This window comes from Panulirus ornatus, chromosome 9, assembly GCF_036320965.1.
Source record: "Panulirus ornatus isolate Po-2019 chromosome 9, ASM3632096v1, whole genome shotgun sequence".
NCBI classification, from domain to species: domain Eukaryota; kingdom Metazoa; phylum Arthropoda; class Malacostraca; order Decapoda; family Palinuridae; genus Panulirus; species Panulirus ornatus.
Window position 1 is genome coordinate 49,889,982 of NC_092232.1, and position 20,000 is coordinate 49,909,981.

Sequence of the window (20,000 nt, forward strand, 5' to 3'; positions counted from 1 at the left end):
CTGGTTACCCTCCCGAGGAAGGAGGGGAAGAGGAGGGAAAGAGGAGGGAAAGAGGAGGGGTGTGGTGTGGAGGAACGAACAGGGAAGGAGATCAAAGATGATTATTGAGAAAATGTCTTGATGACGTATCTCGAGATGATGTGTGGGGTTGTGGAGGGGGTTGTGGAGGGGGATGTGGAGGGGGTTGTGGAGGGGGTTGTGGAGGGGGGGAGGTTGTGATGATCCCAGTAGGAACTAGGAGGCGCCCCGGTCCCGTGTTGTCATCCCGGTAGAGATAATAATAGTAAGACTCCCAGTAACCAAGGGTAATTGACGCTGGTCTCTGGTGCAGGGGTGATGGAGGTCTGTGTGTGTGTGTGTGTGTGTGTGTGTGTGTGTGTGTGTGTGTGTGTGTGTGTGTTATCCACTTCATCAGTCCCCACAGTGGGGGAGGGAAGGAGGAGGGAAGAGGGCGGATGAGTGAAGGGGAGGGGGAATGGATGGGGTAGGTGGGGTAGGGGGGGGAGGAAGGGTGGTGAGGGAGGGAAGGGAGAGGAGGAGGGGAGGGAAATATATATGGAAGGGGAGTGGAAAGTGGAGTGTGGGGGGATGGGGAGAAGGGGAGGGGAAGAAAAGGAAGGGGTTATGGGAAGGGGGAGTGAGGGGGAGGGGGGGTAGTCTGTTGTGACAACAACCTTGAAGTGTATTTTGTCTGGGTTGTAGAGATCTTGGTGATCTGGGTTGTAGGGGTTCTGATGGGCCGCGTTGTAGGGGCCGTGATGGGCCAGGTTGTAGGTGGAGTCCTGATGGGCCGGGTTGTAGGTGGGGTCCTGATGGGCCGGGTTGTAGGTAGGGTCCTGATGGGCCGGGTTGTAGGTAGGGTCCTGATGGGCCGGGTTGTAGGTGGGGTCCTGATGGGCCGGGTTGTAGGTGGGGTCCTGATGGGCCGGGTTGTAGGTGGGGTCCTGATGGGCCGGGTTGTAGGAGTTCTGATGGGCCGGGTTGTAGGTGGGGTCCTGATGGGCCGGGTTGTAGGTGGGGTCCTGATGGGCCGGGTTGTAGGTGGGGTCCTGATGGGCCGGGTTGTAGGAGTCCTGATGGGCCGGGTTGTAGGTGGGCTCCTGATGGGCCGGGTTGTAGGTGGGCTCCTGATAGGCCGGGTTGTAGGTGGGATCCTGATGGGCCGGGTTGTAGGTGGGGTCCTGATGGGCCGGGTTGTAGGTGGGGTCCTGATGGGCCGGGTTGTAGGTGGGGTCCTGATGGGCCGGGTTGTAGGTGGGGTCCTGATGGGCCGGGTTGTAGGTGGGGTCCTGATGGGCCGGGTTGTAGGTGGGGTCCTGATGGGCCGGGTTGTAGGAGTCCTGATGGGCCGGGTTGTAGGTGGGCTCCTGATGAGCCGGGTTGTAGGTGGGGTCCTGATGGGCCGGGTTGTAGGTGGGGTCCTGATGGGCCGGGTTGTAGGTGGGGTCCTGATGGGCCGGGTTGTAGGTGGGGTCCTGATGGGCCGGGTTGTAGGTGGGCTCCTGATGGGCCGGGTTGTAGGTGGGGTCCTGATGGGCCGGGTTGTAGGTGGGGTCCTGATGGGCCGGGTTGTAGGTGGGGTCCTGATGGGCCGGGTTGTAGGTGGGGTCCTGATGGGCCGGGTTGTAGGTGGGGTCCTGATGGGCCGGGTTGTAGGAGTCCTGATGGGCCGGGTTGTAGGTGGGGTCCTGATGGGCCGGGTTGTAGGTGGGGTCCTGATGGGCCGGGTTGTAGTGAGTGTTGGTGGTGAGGAGGTTGTGAGGCTCCTGGTGGCGAGGTTGTGGGTGGGTGGGGTTGTAAGGCAAGGTGTGTGTGTGTGTGTGTGTGTGTGTGTGTGTGTGTGTGTGTGAGAGAGAGAGAGAGAGAGAGAGAGAGAGAGAGAGAGAGAGAGAGAGAGAGAGAGGTGGAGGGGAACAGCTCCCCACCTCCCCACCTTTACCCAGGGGGCACCGCTCCCTTTCCACCCCCACCACAGCCCATTCCTGGGGGGAAAAAAATTGGTAATTGGAATTTTGTTTAAATATATATATGTATACATTTTCTAATCCTTTTTTTTTCCCCTCTGATTAAGTCGGAGAAGTGAGGGAGGGGGTTTTGTGGGGTAGGTGGGGGTGATGGAGGCAAGCCTAGTGGCGGGTGGGGGTGATAATTAGGGGAGGGGTGATAACTTCAGGTTGGGGAGCGCTCCGAGGTAGCCAGGGATGAGGGTAGGACGATGGGGAGATGAGCAGGATGGCCGGGAAGACCGGGGAGAGGAGCAGAAGGGCTGGGAAGATCGGGGAGAGGAGGAGAAGGGCTGGGGAGGGGAGCAGAAGGGCCGGGAAGACTGGGGAGAGGAGCAGAAGGGCCGGGAAGACCGGGGAGAGGAGCAGAAGGGCCGGGAAGACCGGGGAGAGAAGCAGGAGGGCTGGGAAAACCAGGGAGTCGAGCTGGAGGGCCGTGGAAGACCGGGGAGAGGAGCTGGAGGGCCGGGAAGACCGGGGAGAGGAGCTGAAGGGCCGGGAAATATATTTCCCAGTTTCTTCCTCAGGTGCAGTGCCTTCTGGCGTAAAGAAAATGGTAGAGATAGGTTGACTTCAGTAAAGTTGGTTCAGTAGACTCCGTAGCAGTAACAAGTGACCATAATCCTCTGTACATATGTGTAATATATATATATATATATATATATATATATATATATATATATATATATATATATATATATATATACATATATTCCTATGAGTCCACGGGGAAAATGAAACACGACTCGTAGAACTCATAAGAATATCTTGATCAAGCGCAAAATTGTGATCCTTTCCAACATATCTATCTATCTATCTATCTATCAGAGAGGGGGGCCAGGTAAGGATATTCCCTCAAAGGCCCAGTTCTCTGTTCTTAACGCTACCTCGCTAACGCGGGAAATGGCGAATAGTTTGAAAGAAGAAACAAATATATATATATATATATATATATATATATATATATATATATATATATATATATATATATATATATATATATATATCAGTTATCAGTACTTGCCGTGGGGGGGCCTGGACGATCCTTTCTCTCCTTATCTGTGTGGTCCTCCATCTCTTTCTTCCCTCCGCCCCACATAAAAAGGAGGAAGGAGGGAAAGTATTGTTTGGCCTCAAGGACATGTTTTCCTTCTTGGGAAAGGTAGAAGAAGCCGTCGTCGTACATATGGATACATGACCGTCTTTTTTTTAGCATCTGTGGCGAGAAGTTGGACGCGTCTCAGTGTACGGTAAGGTAAGGTGACGAATTGTATGATTTTCGTGAGGGGTAAATCCTGGCTGTGCGAATGAGAGGTACGCTCTGTGTGTGTGAGGTGCCCCCTGAGTGTGAGAGGTACCCCCTGAGTGTGAGAGGTGCCCCCTGAGTGTGAGAGGTACCCCCTGAGTGTGAGAGGTGCCCCCTGAGTGTGAGAGGTACCCCCTGAGTGTGAGAGGTGCCCCCTGAGTGTGAGAGGTACCCCCTGAGTGTGAGAGGTGCCCCCTGAGTGTGAGGTACCCCCTGAGTGTGAGGGGTACCTCTGAATGCGAGAGGTTCCCCTGAATATGAGAGGTACTCTCTGAGTGTGAGAGGCACTCCCTGAGTGTGAGAGGGACTCCCTGAGTGTGAGAGGTACCCCCTGAGTGTGAGAGGTACCCGGAGAGTGTGAGAGGTACCCGGAGAGTGTGAGAGGTACCCCCTGAGTGTGAGAGGTACCCCCCTGAGTGTGCGAGGTACCCCCCCTGAGTGTGCGAGGTACCCCCCTGAGTGTGAGAGGTGCCCCCTGAGTGTGCGAGGTACCCCCCCTGAGTGTGAGAGGTACCCCCCTGAGTGTGAGAGGTGCCCCCTGAGTGTGCGAGGTACCCCCCCTGAGTGTGAGAGGTACCCCCCTGAGTGTGAGAGGTACCCCCCTGAGTGTGCGAGGTACCCCCCCTGAGTGTGAGAGGTACCCCCCTGAGTGTGAGAGGTACCCCCCTGAGTGTGAGAGGTACCCCCCCTGAGTGTGAGAGGTACCCCATGAGTATGATCATGGATTCCTCTCCGCTTCGTACGGGTCGAGTCTCTCGCAAAGACTCATTGCTCACAGGGTGTGAGGGGGGATATGTGGATAGGGGGGGATATGTGGATTGGGGGGGATATGTGGATGGGGGGATATGTGGATGGGGGGGATATGTGGATGGGGGGGATATGTGGATGGGGGGAGGGGGTTGTTGTTGTTGTTTTGCTAGCTGATTATGGCGTCTGGGGGGGTGGGAGCTGGGGGGCTGGCTGGCTGGGACAGGGGCTGGCTGACGGGGTTTTGCTAGGAGAGAGAGAGAGAGAGAGAGAGAGAGAGAGAGAGAGAGAGAGAGAGAGAGAGAGAGAGAGAGAGAGAGAGACTATATATCGGTCTGTGCGCATGCGTCGCCTCCCTCCCTCCCCTCTACACTCACACACACACACACACACACACACACACACAGAGGTGTCTGCCATATTGCTACAGATCACAGGGGGACTTGCAGTACTTTGTGGATCTGGCAAGGAGGTGTGGGAGGGAGGGAGTTGACTGACGATGAACATCCCTCCTTCTCTCGTGTGAGGCCTTGGATGAGGGCCACCTTCCCTCCCATCTGTGTACCTCCCCCTCTCACTATCATGACACAGTGTATATCCCGTAGGAGGGAAGAGAGAGAGAGAGAGGAGAGAGGAGAGGAGAGGGAGGGAGGTTCTGAGTGTGAGCATCGCATCGCTGGCAGCCTGTGGGCCCCGGCCCGTGGCACCTGTTGCTCTGGATGGCGGCATCAGTGTGTTCTTCGTCCTCGGGACTGTTGCTCCAGCGGCCCCCCCACACACACACTGGGCCCAGCCACCTGTCGTACACGAAGGCGTCCCCCCCCCGACCACATCCTCCCTGTGGCGCCACAACCCACACCTCCAGCTAACACCTGTCTAGGAAGAAATGGGAAGACCCGTGTGATCCCGTCGTCATCTCCTCCGTGCACGTACGCAAATGACGGGGGGTTTAAGGTGATAGAACAATCCTGGAACCTACGTTTTAAAGGATCTGTTTACCCTCGGTCGTTTGACGGGAACAGATGATAATAAGGAAGTCATACCGATCTGTTATTCCTCTATGACTTCAAGGATAAGTTCGTGTTCATTGCCTACTTCCATATCAAGTCGTTCGGTTCGACATGTGAGTGTGTGTGTGTCTGTGTGTGTCTGTGACCTCAAGATCGACCTGGCGTAGACCCCGGGTTAATTCTAAAGTGGTGATACCATTATCATGGACCCCCTTATATGAACACTGAGTGACCCAAGCAAGGACTGTAGCAATCTGTCTTAAACCTCTCGTTCGTACAATGAGATAATAAACTTCAAAGTCCACAGGGAGAGAACGAATCCTTGACGTAATCAAAGACACGAGAGTCCTCAAGTGTCACACACACATTCGTATTCAAAGACCAAGAATGACTTGATGACAGGACGGGAAATATGTTACAGCGGAAAGTCTAAATATTCACTCTAACCTTTTGCCAGTGAGAGGAGGCGTTTGCAAGCTTTAATTCGCCATCGTCAACATGCCGCGCACCCACAGGCTAGCCCTTGTTACACCAGTGGAACAGACCGGGTTGTTACGTTGGATTTGAGGGAGCGGGAGGGAGGCCCCACGACCTTCCAACCCCGCATGATCTAAGCCACTGGCCATGTCCAGCAGTACGGGCCGGGGGACCACCAAGAACAGTAAATGGAAGAATGTTGTCAACAGGCTACGTAGAGGGTGAGTTCCCCTGTCCTCACTTGCCACCTTCCTCGTCCCTTAAGGCAACGCCACTTGCCACCTTCCTCGTCCCTTAAGGCAACACTTCTTACCACCTTCCACGTCCCTTAAGACAACACTTCTTATCACCTTCCTCGTCCCTTAAGGCGACACTTCTTACCACCTTCCTCGTCCCTTAAGGCAACACTTACCACCTTCCACGTCCCTTAAGGCAACACTTACCACCTTCCACGTCCCTTAAGGCAACACATATCTCATATCTCCTTTCACGTCCCATGAGGCTACTCTAACTACTATACTGCCTCATATGTCGCTCCTTACTAGTTCCTCACACCTCATGATGCCTCATATGACGCTCCTTACTAGTTCCTCACACCTCATGATGCCTCATATGACGCTCCTTACCAGTTCCTCACACCTCATGATGCCTCATTCTTCCTCTTCATATCCCACACTGTTTCTCACCTGCACTACATGTCTTATGAAACCTAGTCTGTCTGTTATCTCATGGTGCCACTTAAGAGCACTTTACTGCGCTGCCCTTCATGACACTCCTACTTACAACACTTAAGGTGAAGTTATGACTCGTCGTTATAAAGTGGCATTACGTGAGAGGTTAATGTGTCCTTTCGCAGTCTGTCAGGTTAATATTTAACATTTACTTCAGGGCGAAATGTTAAGGTTTTGCCTTACGCTCTGTGGACACGGCAAGCATACTGCTGTTCATTTGTCACTGTACAGTGATGAGGGCCTCCTGTGTTGCACTGTACAGTGATGAGGCCTTCTGTGTTGCACTGTACCTCCTGTGTTGCACTGTACAGTGATGAGGCCTCCTGTGTTGCACTGTACAGTGATGAGGCCTTCTGTGTTGCACTGTACAGTGATGAGGCCTTCTGTGTTGCACTGTACAGTGATGAGGCCTCCTGTGTTGCACTGTACAGTGATGAGGCCTCCTGTGTTGCACTGTACAGTGATGAGGCCTTCTGTGTTGCACTCTACAGTGATGAGGCCTTCTGTGTTGCACTCTACAGTGATGAGGACCTCCTGTGTTGCACTGTACAGTGATGAGGCCTTCTGTGTTGCACTGTACAGTGATGAGGCCTTCTGTGTTGCACTGTACCTCCTGTGTTGCACTGTACAGTGATGAGGCCTTCTGTGTTGCACTGTACCTCCTGTGTTGCACTCTACAGTGATGAGGCCTTCTGTGTTGCACTCTACAGTGATGAGGACCTCCTGTGTTGCACTCTACAGTGATGAGGCCTTGTGTGTTGCACTGAACAGTGTTGAGCACTGAGGTTTCCTGTGTTGCACTGAACAGTTTTTAGCGCTGAGGTTTCCTGTGTTGCACTTAGCAGTGTTGAGCGCTGAGGTTTCCTGTGTTGCACTTAGCAGTGTTGAGTGCTGAGGTTTCCTTTGTTGCACTGAGCAATGTTTACTGCTGGGGCTTCCTGTGTCATACGTAATATCCACAATGCATTGGTTCAAGCTCGCAAAGGAATCTATATATATATATATATATATATATATATATATATATATATATATATATATATATATATATATATATTCCTATGAGTCCACGGGGAAAATGAAACACGAAAAGTTCCCAAGTGCACTTTCGTGTAATAATCACATCGTCGTGTTTCATTTTCCCCGTTGACTCATAGGAATATCTTGATCACGCGCAAAATTGTGACCCTCTCCAATATATATATATATATATATATATATATATATATATATATATATATATATATATATATATATATATATATATAAACTTTTTTGAGGATATACCATAACAAGTTGGTTCTGGCTTCACTTAACTGGAGTTAAAAGTTCGTTTTGGTCGCCACGTAAAACTAAGGCAAGTCCAAACTTATCCAATTATGGGCGAACGAGGGAGATGTTATCCTGGTGTAATATTTCAAACCCACGGGGGATATTATCTTCAGCCAGGACGAATATGATATCTTGATGATAACCGTAATGGGTCAGTAACAGCTTGGTTTGATTACTGATAAGGGATATCTGCTATCATTTTTGATAGGGATGTGGATATCTTGATAGAGGTGGGGATGTATCTTGATAGAGGTGGGGTGTGTATCTTAAAAGAGGTGGGGGATATCTTGATTAAGGTGGAGGTTATCTTGACAGTGGTTCAACAGAACAAGGAATAACTTGTGATGTTATCTGACCCTCCCCTCTACTGCCATGGGGTGGGATGGGGTTTAGGGGGTGGACGATGCCACCTGCTGCATATCACAGCTAGTTGGCCACTGCTGCTGTTACCTCACAGCTGGGTGGTTCCTGCTGCCTCACAGCCTCACAATGAGCCGTCGAATCACCTCATTATCTGGCTCCAGGAGTCTCCTCATTACCCTCCCAGGTGAATGAGACGACATCTCGACCTGGTTTTCAACTTGCGCCAGGTCACGACGAAGCTTTGACCTGGGAGCAGTGGGACACATGTGTATGTGACCTGGGATAAAGCTGGACTGGCACAGGACAGCTGACTGACTAAGCTTGACCTATGAGAATAAGCTTGACCTATGAGAATAAGCTTAACCTTTGACCCCGAGCGAGGCTTCATTGTCTGGGTGTGTCAGCTTAAGCGCCGGGACTAAGCTGATTAACGCATACTGTGACGACAAAGGCGATTCGTGCTCGGACCCGCCCAGGTTCGAGTCCTGGGCCTCGTCAGTCGGCCCACTGTCAACCTAGCTGTTCATCTCTTAGGCTGGTGTGTGTGTGTGTGTGTGTGTGTGTGTGTGTGTGTGTGTGTGTGTGTGTACAGGATAAGATAAAGACATAGTACATACATGCAAAGTTAAGCGACGGGGTAACACGAGTGTAAAACTCTCTCCCCTTAATACACACACACACACACACACACACACACACACACACACACACACACGTACACACACACACACGTACGCACACACACACACACACACACACACACACACACACACACACACACTGTGATATCAACAAACATCTTACATCTCTATGATATCAAAACTCATTTAATTGTCTTCTTTTAACCCTCCCCCCCCAGATTTCTAGTCCCATCTAAATAGATATTACCAACACTTTTGTGATGGTTACCCACACTTGTTTGATGGTTACCCACACTTTTGTGATGGTTACCCACACTTGTGTGATGGTTACCCACACTTGTGTGATGGTTACCCACACTTTTGTGATGGTTACCCACACTTGTATGATGGTTACCAACACTTGTTTGATGGTTACCCACACTTGTTTGATGGTTACCCACACTTGTTTGATGGTTACCCACACTTGTCTGATGGTTACCCACACTTGTGTGATGGTTACCCACACTTGTGTGATGGTTACCCACACTTTTGTGATGATTACCCACACTTGTGTGATGGTTACCCACACTTGTGTGATGATTACCCACACTTGTGTGATGGTTACCCACACTTGTGTGATGATTACCAACACTTGTGTGATGGTTACCCACACTTGTGTGATGGTTACCCACACTTGTGTGATGGTTACCCACACTTTTGTGATGATTACCCACACTTGTGTGATGGTTACCCACACTTTTGTGATGGTTACCCACACTTGTGTGATGGTTACCCACACTTGTGTGATGGTTACCAACACTTGTGTGATGGTTACCCACACTTGTGTGATGGTTACCAACACTTGTGTGATGGTTACCCACACTTGTGTGATGGTTACCCACACTTGTGTGATGGTTACCCACACTTGTGTGATGGTTACCCACACTTGTGTGATGGTTACCCACACTTGTTTGATGGTTACCCACACTTGTATGATGGTTACCCACACTTGTTTGATGGTTACCCACACTTGTGTGATGGTTACCCACACTTGTGTGATGGTTACCAACACTTGTTTGATGGTTACCCACACTTTTATGATGGTTACCCACACTTGTTTGATGGTTACCCACACTTGTGTGATGGTTACCCACACTTGTGTGATGGTTACCCACACTTGTGTGATGGTTACCCACACTTGTGTGATGGTTACCCACACTTGTGTGATGGTTACCCACACTTGTGTGATAGTGATCAACCTCTGTGTTGAATCTTGCCTTTAAACTACCTATTTTCGTACCACAGGTAGTTTTCCTTCCTTCCAATTGGTCACGTGACGTTCATACCATCATTGGACCAGTGTGGAACCAGCCAGGCTACAGAGAAGGACACAAGGACACAAGAGGTGTCGTTGGGATGAAAATAAAGACAATAATGTGACAGGAAAGAGGAAGAAGTGTGGCAAGGCGAGTGCTATGTTGGGGAGGAGGAGTGGAAGTGTCACCGTGTGGTCGGAGTGTTGGAGAAATGCTGGTTAAATGATGGAGAAGAGCTGGAAGGGTGATTGGAGGAATGAGGAACTTTGCGGGAGAAGTGAGGGAGAGATGGGAGAATGATGAATTTGTTGGATGTGGGAATATGCGAGAGAAGTGTTGGAGAAGTGTTGTAGAAGTGTTGGAGAAGTGTTGTAGAAGTGTTTGAGAAGTGTTGGAGAAGTGTTGGAGATGAGTACATGGTATAGTCTTCCGGGGTCTTCTACCATTACAGTCCTAGGCTGGACGCAAGCTGCTTTGGTTGGGTCGTTGCTCGACCAAACTGTTGGAGGCTGCAACCTGCATTGCTTGGGGGGGACATCTTGCTAGACTCTTTGTCACTTTGCTGGTGTAGCCGAGCGGCCTTAGGGATCTGTTGAAGTCCTGGGGAGGATGTCACTTTTGGAGGGGAGTGTTTAAGGTCCCATACAGTGTTGGATAATAGTATAGAAAGGAGCATCAAGAAGCGTTGGAGTGGAGTGGAGTGGCAGAGGGTGGAAAGCACTGGTGTTGGAGGGTGATGGGAGAGTGGTGGGTCGTGGAGCAACGTCTGTAGTGCCTCACTCTTGGTGTGCAACGTTACAGCAATGGCTTTTAAGGATTGAGTTGGGGTAGGGGGAAGAGTCGGGGGGGGACCAATCGTGTTGAAATGGTTTCCTGTTTTGAACTTGGCTACTATTACATTTCTACTCTCACCACACTCGTCTTGAAGGTCTGCTGCTGTTCTATTGCTTTCCTGCACGTTGCTTGGCGTTCCAGGGTATGGAACACGCAAGCAATGACATCATGGCGCCCCTGAAACTCCGGACTTAAAAAGGGAGAATCCCCTCCTTCTCTGCATTTCACTTTTAAGTTCATACCACATGCTCTGAAGTGGGTGACACGTGTTCAGTAGCCTCCCATGGGTGTGTGTGTGTGTGTGAGTTCACTCAAAGGCTGAACATTTACGTACAGAGGTACCTTACGAAGTGCCCCGTTGACTTAGGTCTTCTCTTTTTTTTTTTGAGAGAGAGAGTTTGTGAGTGGGGCTGTGATGAAGACGTAGGGCCCACAAGGGTTAAGGATGATGTCAGGGTTGACAGAGAGGTATTAGTGCATCACCGTGGTAGGCTATGGCCCTCAGGCAAGCCTTATTCTCACCTATCTCCCTCCTGGTCAACAAAGGAGGAGGGAGTGAGTGAGGGAGGGCAGGGGAAATTATACTCATGCCAAACTCACATATATAACCTTGGGTCAACCCACAGCCCACAGAAACTAACTCTTTGGTTGCCCAGGACGAGTCGAGAGGCTGGGCTACCTGGGTTGATCGACCAGTTTGTCTCCCTGGACTAGTCGACCTGCTTGACTACCTACGTTGATCGACCAGTTTGTCTCCCTAGGTTGACTACCTGGACTAGTCGACCTGCTTGACTACCTGGGTTGGTCGACCATTTTATCTACCTGGGTTGGCCAAGCCTGGCTACCTGAATTGGTCGACCAAGCTTGGCTATCTGGGTTGATCGACCAAGCTTGGCTACCGAGGCTGGTCGATAAACCTGGCTACCTGGGCTGGTCGACAGGCGAACGGGAGCGAGCGTGTGATGACTGAGACTGTCAAACTAACATAGCAACACAAACTGTCCCAAATGATGATCACACGAGGACAGCAACACAAGCTACTGTAACAAGTGTGTGTGTGTGTGTGTGTGTGTGTTGCCTCTCTCTCTCTCTCTCTCTCTCTCTCTCTCTCTCTCTCTCTCTCTCTCTCTCTCTCCCCCTATCATCATCATCATCACCGAGAGGTGAATGCCCAGAGCAGAGCCCGAGCGGAATCCAAAAACGAGGCGGAGGGAAAAAATCGAAGAAACCAGTCAGTAAGTGGAAGCTGGGGAGGACGACGAAGAAGGAAGACCTCCTCCTCCTCCACAGGACAGCGCCACACACACACACACACACACACACACACACACACACACACACGTATCCAGGTCACAGCAGAAGCAGCGTTCCACTATTCGTAGAGACATGATTTTTAGGTCAGGCGTCAAATGCCACGGCACAGCATAATAGCAGCGGGATACCATCTGGGTCTCACTCACCCTTGTCAGTATCCAGGCCTTTCCTGGACAAAGGCCTCGATGGAAATAACTTCTATAAATGGCCTGACACAAGCCACTGGCACATTGGCAAGACTTCACAGGAGGCGACTCTAATAACAGGGGCTTTCCAACCCCGAAGAATACTTCGCAACTGTACACGTGGGATTGAAAAGGAGGTTAAGAAATAGGATTGGATGGGGCTGACGGGGCCGGCCTCGTCCACCCGGAAACCTTTTCATCTATACTGAGCTGGCGACAATATCATATCTGCTGACGGTGAGGAGGGTTTGAGGTAGTGTGGACACCCAGGAACCTTCCATCCACACACAGAGCTGATACCACACCAAGGTAGTGGTTACGGAAGTAACTAGGTACTTACTGTTCTCCATAGGAACCAAGGGAAGGGAGGGATGGAGCGTGACAGCATATCCCACAGGACATGTAACACAACAGACGGTCATAAGTTCGACCAAACCCACAACAGAGTGTTATCTTCTGAGGGCGTTACAGTCAGTGACACGTCTCGTGGATTCATCAAAGAACGTGAAGGCCCCCCCAGAGAATGTGACAGTCAGTAACGCTATAATTTCTTCGTTGTGTAGTGGACGAGTAACCTTAATCAACAGGTCTGTGTAGCCAACCAGGACGAACACATCTTACGATCCTTCGTTGTACACAAAGAGTTTGATCCTCCTATGGCAGCAGACGACCCAACTCGTTCCCCTCAAACCCCTTCATAATGATCTCTCATAGTGTCTCGAGTGTAAACACCTCGACACGGGTTCTTCTTAATTTCCATGTCCAAATCTCATACGTCTCCCTTCGACCAAACTACTTCACAACACTCCATTGCCGTCCTACAGCAACCCAAAAAAGAAGGACCTCAGATATTAACTATATCCTTCATCGTATCCTGTAAGCTCCTTAGTTACGAATATTACGTATGATATCTGTTTACTAAATACTTGAGTATTTGCTGAAGTCCAGAAGTAGAGATATTTGTAATGAGTAACTGTAACATGAATATTATGGAATATTGCTCGTATATTTGTAGTGGATCTTCCTCCACCCCTCTCTCTGTCTCTCTCGTCTCTCTCTCTCTCTCTCTCTCTCTCTCTCTCTCTCTCTCTCTCTCTCTCTCTCTCTCTTAGCCAACTGTCAAATTCATTTCAAACCATCGTTTACCGTACGCCGTAATGTTGCCACCTCTCTCTTTCTCTCTCTTTCTCTCTCTCTCTCTCTCTCTCTCTCTCTCTCTCTCTCTCTCTCTCTCTCTCTCTTTCTCTCTCTCTCTCTCTTTTTCCGTGGTTATTATCGTGGTCACTCCGCTCATAAGGTATCACCCAAGCCTGCATCCAGCCCCCACTCACCAAGCCTGGATCCCCACCTTGCGTTTGGATCGGCTGTTTCCTTTACTTTCCGTGTGTAGTTGGCCAGTTTAATCGAGGATGGACCGTTATGTTACTACCACTACTTCCTCCTTCTTCCTCCCACTCTTTTTCCCTGGAGGAGCGAAGCTCTTGAATTCTCTTCCTTCTGTCTGTCCTTCCCCTTCTTCATACAACCTTCTGAAGTCAGTCACGTCGGTTCATACAACCTTCTGAAGTCAGTCACGTCGGGTCATACAGCCTTCTGAAGTCAGTCACGTCGGGTCATACAGCCTTCTGAAGTCAGTCACGTCGATTCATACAGCCTTCTGAAGTCAGTCACGTCGGGTCATACAGCCTTCTGAAGTCAGTCACGTCGGGTCATACAGCCTTCTGAAGTCAGTCACGTCGGGTCATACAGCCTTCTGAAGTCAGTCACGTCGGGTCATACAGCCTTCTGAAGTCAGTCACGTCGGGTCATACAACCTTCTGAAGTCAGTCACGTCGGGTTGAGTCAGTCACATCAGACTGGGTCAACCGTGTTAGGGAGAGTCAAATCAGGTCAGGTCAGGTCAGGTCAGGTCATGCGAAGTCGTGGAGGACATTGGTGGAGAGGGAGGAGGAGGTACGAACAGTTATTGTGATCAATAATCTTTTCTCACTCGTTCCTAGAAGTTTTGACGCAATACAGTGTTGCGCCAGAGCAGTGGAAGTAAGTAGAATTGGGTGTTGCGTCCCACGACGCAATACAGTGTTGCGCCAGAGCAGTGGAAGTAAGTAGAATTGGGTGTTGCGTCCCACGACGCAATACAGTGTTGCGCCAGAGCAGTGGAAGTAAGTAGAATTGGGTGTTGCGTCCCACCATCTGTGGTAATACAGTATTCTACCTGGGGAATACAATAGGGAATACATTGTGTTGCTTCATAACAACTAAGATGATTGAGTGTTGCGTCAGAAAAAAAATTATACGTACTGTTGCGTCCTGTGGGATGAAACAGTGTATTGTGTCTGAACAACTGACGCAATACACAGTGTTGCACGAAAACAACAGTGTTGCACCAGAACAACTAAAGCAATACACAGTGTTGCACGAGAACAACTGACGCAATACACAGTGTTGCACGAGAACAACTGAAGCAATACACAGTGTTGCACGAGAACAACTGACGCAATACACAGTGTTGCACGAGAACAACTGACGCAATACACAGTGTTGCACGAGAACAACTGAAGCAATACACAGTGTTGCACGAGAACAACTGAAGCAATACACAGTGTTGCAACAGAACAACAAATTCAACAGTTTGAGTCTCCTTATCCCAGAGAGAGAGAGAGAGAGAGAGAGAGAGAGAGAGAGAGAGAGAGAGAGAGAGAGAGAGAGAGAGAATTCTTTCCCTAAATTTGCGTTTTAACAAATTCATTGAAATGGGCTTTTTCAAACAAGTCTACGGTCACACCCACCCGCGTTTCATTTACTCCAGTTACGTATACCTTATACTTGCTGTGTAATATTGACGATATTATTACGAATACCAGGGAAAATGTAGTGTCTCTCTATCTGTCTATCTATCTATCTAGCTATCTATCTGTCTATCTATCTATCTCGTCAAAGAACACGAAAACAAGAGACAGAAACCGAACGTGACATTGCCCTCACTGGCTCAGCGAACGTTGTGGCTGGGAGGTAGGCTGGGAGGACATTGTGGCTGGGAGGTAGGCTGGGAGGACATTGTGGCTTGGAGGTAGGCTGGGAGGACATTGTGGCTGGGAGGTAGGCTGGGAGGACATTGTGGCTGGGAGGTAGGCTGGGAGGACATTGTGGCTTGGAGGTAGGCTGGGAGGACATTGTGGCTGGGAGGTAGGCTGGGAGGACATTGTGGCTGGGAGGTAGGCTGGGAGGACATTGTGGCTGGGAGGTAGGCTGGGAGGACATTGTGGCTGGGAGGTAGGCTGGGAGGACATTGTGGCTGGGAGGTAGGCTGGGAGGACATTGTGGCTTGGAGGTAGGCTGGGAGGACAATGTGGCTGGGAGGTAGGCTGGGAGGACATTGTGGCTTGGAGGTAGGCTGGGAGGACATTGTGGCTTGGAGGTAGGCTGGGAGGACATTGTGGCTGGGAGGTATAGGCTGGGAGGACATTGTGGCTGGGAGGTATAGGCTGGGAGGACATTGTGGCTAGGAGGTAGGCTGGGAGGACATTGTGGCTAGGAGGTAGGCTGGGAGGACATTGTGGCTGGGAGGTAGGGTGGGAGGACATTGTGGCTTGGAGGTATAGGCTGCCAGTTCCACCAGTGACACCACGTAAACCTGCACACACCAGTGACAACACTGGTGTCACACACACACACACACACACACACACACACACACACACACACACACACACACAGAGCAGGACACACGTCGTAAACATTAAGATGGCTGTGTGTTTTGCCAGAGATACTGCCTCATAATTCTCGCTCCCTCCCCCTCCTCATTATACCTACCTCACAGGCCTCATCAACTTCTCATTATCCTCCTCATATGCAGTAGGGCACCCACAACAACAGAAGAGAGGGGAAAATATCACAATGGTGATCGTAATTACTGTGCAGCTTTTTTTGTTTTACGTACTAAATCAACCTGGTATTTGGCTTCACTTCCCGCTCTGTGGGTCGATTCTTTGCCATTCACAACCCCAGCCATTACTGCATTCACAACCCCAGCCATTACTGCATTCACAACCCCAGCCATTACTGCATTCACAACCCAGCCCTAACTATATTCACAATTCAGTCCTAAATATATTCACAATTTAGCCCTTACTGCATTCACAACCCAGCCCTTAATGCATTCACAACCCCAGCCATTACTGCATTCACAACCCCAGCCGAACTATATTCACAATTCAGCCCTTAATGCATTCACAATCCAGCCCTTACTGCATTCACAACCCCAGCCATTACTGCATTCGCAACCCAGCCCTTACTATAATCACAATTCAGCCCTTAATGCATTCACAACCCAGCTCTTATTGCATTCACAACCCAGCCATCATTGCATTCGCAACCCAGCCCTTACTATATTCACAATTCAGCCCTTAATGCATTCACAATCCAGCCCTTACTGCATTCACAATCCAGCCCTTACTGCATTCACAATCCAACCCAACTTCATTCACAATCCAGCCCTTACTACATTCACAACCCAGCCACATATATTTCCTCCAGTCTTCAAGTTATGACATCATTTCCACACTGACACCCACACCCACACACACACACACACACACACACACACACACACACACACACACACACACCAGTCATCCATAACAGTTGTAAGAGATACGACACAGATCACAAGACTTGTATGTTGGCAGTGTAATACAGACATGTAATTGGTTTAAGGAATACGTGACTATAACATATACAGACTGGCACGGTGTCGTGGTTGTGTGTATGTGGGTGTACAACTTTGTATCGCTGAGGTTTTGATTCAGTTGTGATAATGAGACGGTCATGGCCACAAGTTCATTTACATATGTAAATAACTGAGCAGCTGGACTCTGAAGTTCTGTATGCATGGCATTCGAATCCTTTTTGCTCGCTTGTATCATTCTTGGCTGATCATCCCTACATCTCTGCGTTTTTCATGCTTTTTATAAAAGTTTCTTGTTTATATATATATATATATATATATATATATATATATATATATATATATATATATCATAACAGCCGAAAGTAGAATGAGTAATAAGAAATGAAGAAAATGATTATAAATGATTAACAATCTTACTTTATCTTAAATACATGAAAACGTGACTTATATGGATTCATGATTCATGAATGTGAATAATGAATATATAAAGGTGCGTTATAATATATTCTTAGATAAGATTGGGTTATTATTCATTATCATTTATGTTTATTCTTTGTTATTCATTTCAAGATGGAACATTTTAGACTTTTATGCGCTTTGAAGAGAAAGTTATAATGTGTATATGATATACATTTTATATTTTCTTTATACACACTGATGTTGCTATATGTAGTTACTGAATAATAAGCATTTTACGATAAAGCCAAAGATCTTTATTCTAGTCCTTATATATATATATATATATATATATATATATATATATATATATATATATATATATATATATATATATATATATATGTTTCATTTTCCCCGTAGACTAATAGGAATATACTTGATCACGCGCGAAATTGTCATCCTTTCCAATATATATGTAAATATATTCCAACCTAAGCCTGGTTCCCATTTTATAGAACCAGTTCCATACGGGAGGATAGGGGGAGGATAAACAGCTGGGTTGACTGTGGGCCGGATGCCACAATTAGGAATCGAACCTATACACGTTCGATACCCCGGGCGGCCCGTGCATGCGTCAAGGCCTGGATATGTTATTCTCTACATCTCGTAGATCAAATTATACATAAATCTAAGTTACCTTTCAATTGCAATTAGACTAAACACCTTGCATGGCGTAATCTCCCGCGTATAATTGCATCTCCATGATTAAGACGACCTGAGTGATTATCACCTCATTAAGTGATTCGTTAAATACGATGTCAAAGTCGGTGAGTCATGGTTAAATCACTTGTTGACAGTAGTATCCAAGATCTGAAATGATTACTTTACCTCTCTCTGTGTTTACTGTTTGTGATTACCATTCTCATATTATGGGGAGAGAGTTTTAACTGGTGTTACCCCATGTCTCAACCTTGTATACATGTGTACCATGTGTTTACTCCTATGTAAACACACACACACACACACACACACACACACACACACACACACACACACACACACACACGCACTTGATACCCACGCCTCATCTGTTCGAATCCCCTTTCCTCTCCCGTCTCACTCATCATCCCCCTCACTCACTCACTCACTCACGCCCCTGTTTCCTCAACCCATAGCATCCCTCTGCGATCTTACGTGGTGGCTTCTTCCTCTTGTATACCTTCGCCAACCTCACCTCCAGTCGCGTGGGTTTTGTACCCAAGGCTATGATGAACTCCCCCACTTCCTTCATTCAACCCCCCCCTCTCAGTTCTCTTACCACATCCCACACACACACACACACACACACACACACACACACACACACACACATAAGTACTCTCACGCCACAGTCCAATACGTATCTGTCTTCTGTACTCATCTCATACCTTCATGAAAAGGCGAGCTGCTCCTTACCCAAGCCAACCCCCCCCAGATTCAAGAGAGGTACTCACCACTTCCGTCTCTCTCTCTCTCTCTCTCTCTCTCTCTCTCTCTCTCTCTCTCTCTCTCTCTCTCTCTCTCTCCTGTGGGAAGTCTAGGGCCAATACTCTCCCTCCTGCTTGAGGGGTGGGGTGGGTGGGGAGGGTCAATACTCCCCCTCCTGCAGGGGTATATCAGACTTAGCACTCTCCCTCCTGCAGGGGTGGGAGCGGTCAGCACTTTTCCCCTCCGGTGAGAATATTCCCTCCACTGAGAATATTCCCTCCAGCGAGAATATTCCCTCCACTGAGAATATTTCCTTCACTGAGAATATTCCCTCCACTGAGAATATTTCCTTCACTGAGAATATTCCCTCCACTGAGAATATTTCCTTCACTGAGAATATTCCCTCCACTGAGAATATTTCCTCCAGTGAGAATACTTCCTCCAGAGAGAATATTCCCTCCAGCGAGAATATTCCCTCCATTGAGAATATTCCCTCCACTGGGAATATTCCCTCCACTGAGAATATTCCCTCCATTGAGAATATTTCCTCCACTGAGAATATTCCCTCCACTGAGAATATTTCCTCCAGTGAGAATACTTCCTCCAGAGAGAATATTCCCTCCAACGAGAATATTAAGATCATCATACTTCCTACTGACTGAATATTCGGATCTTCCTTTACCCGAATTCGATCTAGATATACTTTGCAGTCGTGGCTTGCACTCTAGATGTACTTTGCAGCCATGACTTGCGCTCTAGATGTACTATGCAGTCGTGACTTGCACTCTAGATGTACTTTGCAGTCGTGGCTTGCACTCTAGATGTACTATGCAGTCGTGGCTTGCACTCTAGATGTACTTTGCAGCCATGACTTGCACTCTAGATGTACTTCGCAGTCGTGGCTTGCACGCTAGATGTACTTTGCAGTCGTGGCATGCACTCTAGATGTACTTTGCAGTCGTGTCTTGCACTCTAGATGTACTATGCAGTCGTGACTTGCACTCTAGATGTACAATGCGGTCGTGGTTTGCACTCTAGATGTACTATGCAGTCGTGGCTTGCACGCTAGATGTACTATGCAGTCGTGGCTTGCACTCTAGATGTACTTTGCAGCCATGACTTGCGCTCTAGATGTACTTTGCAGCCATGACTTGCACTCTAGATGTACTATGCAGTCGTGGCTTGCACTCTAGATGTACAATGCGG

At 48.7% G+C, this 20,000-nt stretch overlaps 1 protein-coding gene across 2 annotated transcripts in view; it reads left to right on the forward strand.

Moving 5' to 3' along the window:
• The window catches only part of LOC139750412 (regulator of G-protein signaling 20-like), a 216,040-nt gene that overhangs the window by 130,145 nt on the left and 65,895 nt on the right, over positions 1–20,000 (forward strand). The window contains exon 1 of one of the 2 annotated variants that reach the window (XM_071665180.1): positions 4,527–5,764. The exons of the other annotated variant lie outside the window; for it this stretch is intronic. Within the exon in view, the coding sequence (XP_071521281.1) occupies positions 5,691–5,764 (74 nt within the window). The 5' untranslated portion in view covers positions 4,527–5,690. Of the gene's footprint in view, positions 1–4,526; positions 5,765–20,000 lie in introns of those variants that run through there. 2 annotated transcript variants of the gene reach the window in all.